The sequence below is a fragment of the Poecilia formosa genome, unplaced genomic scaffold, assembly GCF_000485575.1.
Source record: "Poecilia formosa unplaced genomic scaffold, Poecilia_formosa-5.1.2 Scaffold140, whole genome shotgun sequence".
In the NCBI taxonomy this organism is placed as follows: Eukaryota; Metazoa; Chordata; class Actinopteri; order Cyprinodontiformes; family Poeciliidae; genus Poecilia; species Poecilia formosa.
Window position 1 is genome coordinate 420,414 of NW_006800079.1, and position 7,187 is coordinate 427,600.

General features: G+C 35.0%; 1 protein-coding gene across 7 annotated transcripts in view; it reads right to left on the reverse strand.

Moving 5' to 3' along the window:
• The window catches only part of lrp1bb (low density lipoprotein receptor-related protein 1Bb), a 308,534-nt gene that overhangs the window by 164,617 nt on the left and 136,730 nt on the right, over positions 1-7,187 (reverse strand). For all 7 annotated transcript variants that reach the window (XM_016676720.1, XM_016676716.1, XM_016676718.1 and 4 more), the window contains 2 exons: positions 3,705-3,962; positions 1,762-1,924 (listed from right to left, as the gene is read on the reverse strand). In XM_016676720.1, the coding sequence (XP_016532206.1) occupies positions 1,762-1,924; positions 3,705-3,962 (421 nt within the window). The remainder of the gene's footprint in view (positions 1-1,761; positions 1,925-3,704; positions 3,963-7,187) is intronic.

A 7,187-nucleotide genomic window follows, 5' to 3' on the forward strand; every position in this document is an offset into this window, starting at 1 on the left:
GTTACGATTAGGGCTGTTGTAAACGAATATTTTAGTAATCGAGTAATCTATCGATTATTCTTACGATTAATCGAGTAATCGGATAAAAAAAAATTATAAAATGAAATATTGGTAAATCTGGCATAATACCGGTCGGTGTTACTATCAGATATCAATATCAGTCCAATTTTTTATATTTGAGCAACTGTTAGGGATGATCAAATATGAAAAATTGGACTGACATTGATATCTGATAGTAACACCGGTATTATGCCAGATTTACCAATATTTCATTTTATAATTTTTTTTTATCCGATTACTCGATTAATCGTAAGAATAATCGATAGATTACTCGATTACTAAAATATTCGTTTACAACAGCCCTAGAATCCAGGCTTTCCAGTGGATTCAATTTTGACTAAATTCCCAGAGGGTTAGAGTCCCAGTTAAACTCTCTCACTGTTTATCCAATGTCACATGCTGTTTTTATTTTAATTATGTAAAGCACTTTGAAATGCCTTGCTGCTGAAATGTGCTATACAAATAAAATTTGATTGATTGATTGATTGATTGATTGATTGATTGATTGATTGATTCTAAACCACTTGAAAGTGAAAGGTGAGAACATACAACTCTGGTTTCACCCTCTCTTCACTGACTTCCAATTCATTTTAGAATTCATTGAAAGTATCTTTATATGTTTTTAAGTTTCTGAATGGCAGTGTCCTTCTTGCCTGTCAAAACGTCTGTATATGTAGGTTCCATGACATTCACTAACAGCGGTGGATCAGATGCTTTCAGCTGTGTGCAACTGTCAAGAAATTTAAATGTCATGCCTTATATATGAAAAAAAAGCTCATCCACTTTTCTATGCACTAAAACAATAAATACATAAATCAGGTTAGGTTGCCAAAAAGAATAAAATGGATCATTACATGAATACTACACTTTGACTGAAATGAGCTTCTTCCACCATGAGCACATGTTCATCAGTTTTTTACTTCCCACCTCTAACATTTGTCCTGCTTCAACCATTCAAATATTAGATCATTCAAATATTTTAGGAGGTCATGATGTTTGCCTGTGCTCTTATGTCAATATATATTATGTTAAGATATAATATGTGTAATTTATATTTTCTAAAATAGAAATTCTCCATAGAAATTTAGATTTTTATATTTCACAATTTGTATGAAATCACAGAGTAAGATAGTATATATTCAAACAAGCTAATAGCAACAGGTTATGCTTAGATAGCTGGTGAACCTTGCTAGTAACATGGCTGAATATGAAGAGAGAGTAAGAGCTTTTAGTAAGCGCTACAGGTACGGCAGAACTGAGTTACAAACACACATACGTTGAAACATACTGCTTAATTCTTCAATGATTTTTGCTTCTTTATAGTAATGGAGTTCATTTTCTAGAAATATATTTTTACATTTAATTATGACGTATAAAGAAGTAAATTAGTGTTGAATTTGAATTTATTTTAACACTACAGACTCAGTGGTTTTGCACTTTTTGCCTTTAAAAGAAACCTGCTCATCTGCCATTGTAGCTTCTAATACTTTACTATTAAACTCTGCAGGGATTTCTGCATCACTGCAGGTTTTAGCAGTGAAGCAGGAAATTTGAACTAATAACATCCACAATGCAATTTTGCAAAAAATGCAGCCCTTCAAATCTTGTGTTATTTTTGCTCTTGTATAAAAAAAATGCATGATGGAAAGTTATTTGTAGCTTTCAGAGAGGATATGATTTTTTTGTTTGCACTTTACTCACCCCATGAGAGGATCCAGGGCTATTCCTTTTGGATTCAGCAGGTCTAGTTGAAGAATTGTAACACATGTGTCCCCGGCACGATTGCAGACGAATACCTTGTCAGAGGCATGTTCAACAAAATAGAAGTTTCCTGTCAGCCAGTCAATGGCCATCTGCTCCACATCTGCAATGAATAAATACGTGACAGATATTGTCACTGGGCAAAGAACACAAATAACTATACATGTAACAATCGAAATAATGTTTTAGTTGATATTATGGCAAGTATTTTAAAAAAAATCTAAGCGTCATTATACTGCAAGTTGTCTTTCATTATATAGCTGTTTACAAGACTAAAAAGTGAATAAAGCTTCTATGCTATTTCAAAGCAAAACATGAAAGAAATTATATCCCATTTCATGTCACAAAAAGTGAGGGGAAAGGAGTGTTAGGCTGTTTAAACAATCTCTAAACATTTGCAAACTCGTAGATTTTCAGTACAAACCGAAATATGCTTCAATATTTCCTTTAGACTATTTACCATTATTTCTGAGAACTGCATCATATCTGTGATGCATGACATTGACCAACTTTTGGGCCAGTAAATGGGCCTATCAGCCCATAAAGATTAGATACATAATAAATAATAATTAGAGTATGACAATACTGAGAGTCTGCTGAGTTTATTATATGAACTACTTCTCAGTTGAAGGCTCCTAAGAACAGATCTAAACCCCATCATGGAGGAGCATTGTTGTGATCATCTCCTGAAGGGCTCCCTAGGAAGAGAGAGAGAGGCCTATTTCAAGGTGTCTCATATGGCTATAATGCAAAGTAAAATTTATTTTAAGTTATTTTTGATATATACAACATTTTCATAACTGAAGGTAACATAATTACTTGATTGTGATATGATTTGGCACTATGTGCCTGGAAAATACATAATACCCCTGTGCCCCCCTTTAAGCAATGGCCACTGAAACCTGTTCTCGCATATCATACACAACCACACAGATTGAGTTCCACCATATTATTTTAACATCGCCCTTCTTTTAATTAATTATTCAAGCACACAATATCAGAAGCATGCATGCAATGACAGTGGGGTGTGTTAGTTTTCTAGTGCTACAAAAAACCCACTAGAAGCTTATCTGCCATATAGAGATATAAGTTTTTTTGTTGTTTTTTTTGCAAAAACACTGACTGATATGGATGGTGATGCGGAACTGCTATTATTTTGAATACAACTGTATTTAATAATAAACCCCTGCTTTGACCTTCGAGGTTGTAATTTAGAGTTCTTTTGAGCTATTTTTAATAAATTCCAAGCACTCCCCTGAGAGACACCATTATCTTTCACAGAAGCGACAGTATTCAATGTTATGAATACTAGGTTTGATGTGTAAAACTGGCATAAAACTACTTTGAATTTTACCATGGCAACAGATAATTCTTACTTTCTGAAATTATTTTGTCATTTTTGTGTATACCAAAGCACGTTTGTTGTACATGCTTTGTAACTTGAGATATATCTGTCTCTGTGAAAATAAGATGAGCTGCATTCATGAACGCTAAATCAAATGTTGGTGATTTATGTTTCCAATGATCTATAGTGGAAAAGGAATTCAGAAGCAGCAATGCTTTTGATGCCTGCAGGCAGGAGTGACAGCTATAGGATAAAGGTGAATCCCAAAATTGCTGAGGCTAACCTGTCTTAAACTGCACAGATAATGAGGAGCTAGAGGCGCCTTGCAGCTAAGAGCATGGAGAAGAGAGAGCTGGAGCAAAATAATGTTCAGCCGATGTGTGAAGAGGCATTTTTTAATACGTACCAAACCTGAAAGAAATGCCATTTTTTCCTTTTTCTTATGTAAATGAGTTAAATCCATCACTAGAGTAGCAGCAAGAAAGGACTATGTAACAATAAGAACTGAGATCTGGGAAAAAAAACAAAAAAAACATACGTTGTATACTCCGTTGTGTTTTTATTTCTTGTTCCCGTGTGAATCCACGTAGATTCCTTGTTGCGGCGCAGCGGAGTTGCCCAGAGGACTCTGTAGCCAGGGCCCAGCAAACCCTTTCCTGGCTGTGCTGGAAATCCAATGCCAGTGTTCCATTTACACTTAGGGACCTCAGGGGCTGAAGACCCGTTCCATTTAGATGGGTGATGACAATACGATTTGAGCTACCAATAAGAAGCACTGGATGGCTGTCACCAGGATCTAAAATAAATGGAGAAAAAAAATAAAAGAAGGAAAATTGTTTATTTATTTGAGGAGCACAATTTTCACTCAGGAGCTGCTCAGCATCAGGAGGCAAGCTGTTCTCTTTCTTTCAAACCATCATATTAATATCCGGTTACGTTTCCACCATGTAGTGGACTTTGACAGGCTTCACTAATTCATTGGTATCTTAAAATCATCATCAATAGACCATTTATCTGCCGTCATTGGTAGCTATGCTAACTAGACTGAGCATTTACAGCAGGCTATGCTAGCTATGGCATACCACAGAGCAAGAGGTAAAGGAGAAGAAGGATGAGCAGCACCAAACAAGATGGTGATTGACAGCGCTAAGACCCACCTCCTGCCTCTGTTTTTTACTTTTCTTTTCTAGATAGTACTGGGAGAAGGCAGTTTTTCTTTCTTTTTCCCAGATTACCTCTCATACCATACTGTCAAGACATAGTGACAGTTTTAAATATATAAAAGATTTTCTTCTTATATATAAAAGTTACATACTGCAGCTTTAATTTCACTTAGGAGGAGAGGGGACAGGTCAGGAGGGAAAGTGGCAGCAGATATCTGTAACTTAAACGCAACCTATTTGTAGAATACCCACAGTTTAAACTGCCCAGCCTCCAGTGCAGACAGGCTATTTTATCATTTTAATAAAAATTGTTTCAATTTCTGTCAGTAATATATACATTCTTTTTGCTGTATAATTGTAAAAAGAGCAAAGAGACGGGAGAAATCCACAGATTCCCTGGAATAATGCTAATTAGCTCATCACTGAACACTTGGAACTCACCTTTTCCACTGGGACGGGGGGGAGGGGTTATTTTAGTATGGGGGCCAGAGCTGCTGCCGACTGACTCATCTGTTGTTAAGTGTGGTAAAAGCTACAGAGACAAGTTAAATATATGACTAGTTTGGTAGTTCTTTTCCTTCGCTGATTAAATGTGGTGAAATGGAGGCAAACAGTAGTATGTAGCTAAGCTAACTATGCTAAATGGTTGATAATCTCACACAGTCCACCTACCTCTCTTGGAGAAAAACTGGGTTACAAATTGATACTCTTTTTTTTGTCTGTCTTCTATTTCTCTCAATCTCTCTATGTTTCTTAAAACTTGACTATTTGGCGATATACTAAGATACTGTAGTTCTTGTCTTGTGCTAACTGCTGCTGATCACCGTCAAGTGCACTAAGCAGCAGGAACAAACCATTTCATGAAGATACAGAGGGGTGTTCAGTTCAAATATGGATATTTGCCTTTTGGTCTGAAAGGGGTAACATTTAATTTTTACTGCTAAAAACAAGTTTAAAAATGTGTACTTTTATTATTGACATTATATCGAAATATTTTATTCTATTTCTATTTTTTTTAAATCAATTTTTGGGGGAGCCTCCTGTCGGCCGGGGGCCCTTTGAATTTTCCTGGACCCCCACCGCCCACCCATATGGTGCCATTGACCCCCTCCAAAGATTTTGAAACGTTGCTATTGACTGCAAATAATATGGAAATAAAAGATGAGATATATAGCATATCAGATCAAAATATCAGCATAATTGCCAGATATTGTATCTGGATTAAAAAACACAGCTCAGAAAATTAGCCATTATTTTAAGCTTAACCAGCACATTTTCAGTCAAAAACCAGAAAGAATTGGATAGATGGATTTTGAATTTCCAAACAGCTAAGCTGCATCTGTCATTTTGTTGTAACACACTCATTCTGTTGTAAAGTCTTCAATAAAGATCAATAAGCCAATCTCAGAAGCCATGCAAGTCTAATATAAAATCTATAACATCCACTGTTTCACTGATGAGCTTGAATATTAGGATAATTTCTTTCTCCAGACTTTAACCTATCCATCATTTTTGTAAAGATTAATTTTTGTCTAATTGGTCTAAAAAGCGTGCCTCAATGTTTTTTAGAGCTCATCTCTTTACCTTTAAGCAAATTTCAATCTTTAGATAGATTCTTTTTGCTAATAGTTTGTGTCTCCTGGTGAATCCATGAACTTCCCTGCAAACAGCGGATTGTGATTCCTTTAGTCCTGCTGTTTGGAGGAGTGTGCTTATGCCATTAGTAGTTTTTGTGTGTTTTTTTCTTTAAAGATCTTACAATATTTCTGTTGTCAACTACCGATGATATCCTTGGTATATGTCTGTTACTTTGCACCTCCGTGGTTTCTTTTTTCTTGAGGACATTCCAAATGATTTAACTGGCCAATGTTTGTGCAATAGCTCTTATTGATTTTTCCATCTTTTCTGAGCTTCACAGCTGCTTGTTTTTTTTTTTACCCATAAACGGCTCTCAGGTTTTCATGTAACTGGAAATTCTGTACACACAAGCAAAACCCAACAGAGAATACAATTAGTGCTGTTCATTGTTTAAATAATTGGAGTAACAGAACACAGCTGTAAAAAAAAAAAGTAGTAAAATTCAGCAACTTGTCCAGATACTTTGACCCAAAGATGTTGGTGCTCTATAACAAATAATCATATCCTCTAAGTTGTGCATAAAATCTAGATATAAATGCAGGGAAATGTAATCTGAAATTTTGATTTGTTGATGTTGTCTCATCTTTTAATGTTAAGTCCAAAATGTTTGCCATTTACAGAAAAAATTAAGAAAATAGTCCCACTATTGCAATTACGGAATGGATGTAAAATTTCACACCCAGGATCATTGCTTAAATTTTAAAGTAACATCAATTAGAATGTTTTGTTTAGGGTTGATTTTTTTTTTTTTTTGAAGAAGTGTCAGTGTTTCTTTATAGAAAAAAGTCAACTATAAACACATTATATAAAGATGGATGCAGATGCAGGTCACAATAATATACATTTATGAACACTTTCTCTTTTTTCCACCTTTGGAGTGTTTTGCTTGAATGGTTATTGACAACTTATTTTAGAAAGCTCGTAAAATTCATGTTTTCAAACTGGTCCTATAAAAAAAAACTTGGTAGTGGGTAACACAATAACAACATTTTGATTGAATTCCTTAAGCAATCAATGAGCTAATTTCCAGAACATCATTTGTAGGTTCATGAGTATGAGTGACTAATTGGGCCTCGTCATTATGTCATGGTGTGATAACGCTGAAATTCATGCCACAAAAGCAATCAGAATTAATGAATTTTAGAGGTCAATTTCTCAAATTAATGAATAAACATGGTACAGTACAACTTAAATGAATACAGTGCCTATAAAAAGTGTTC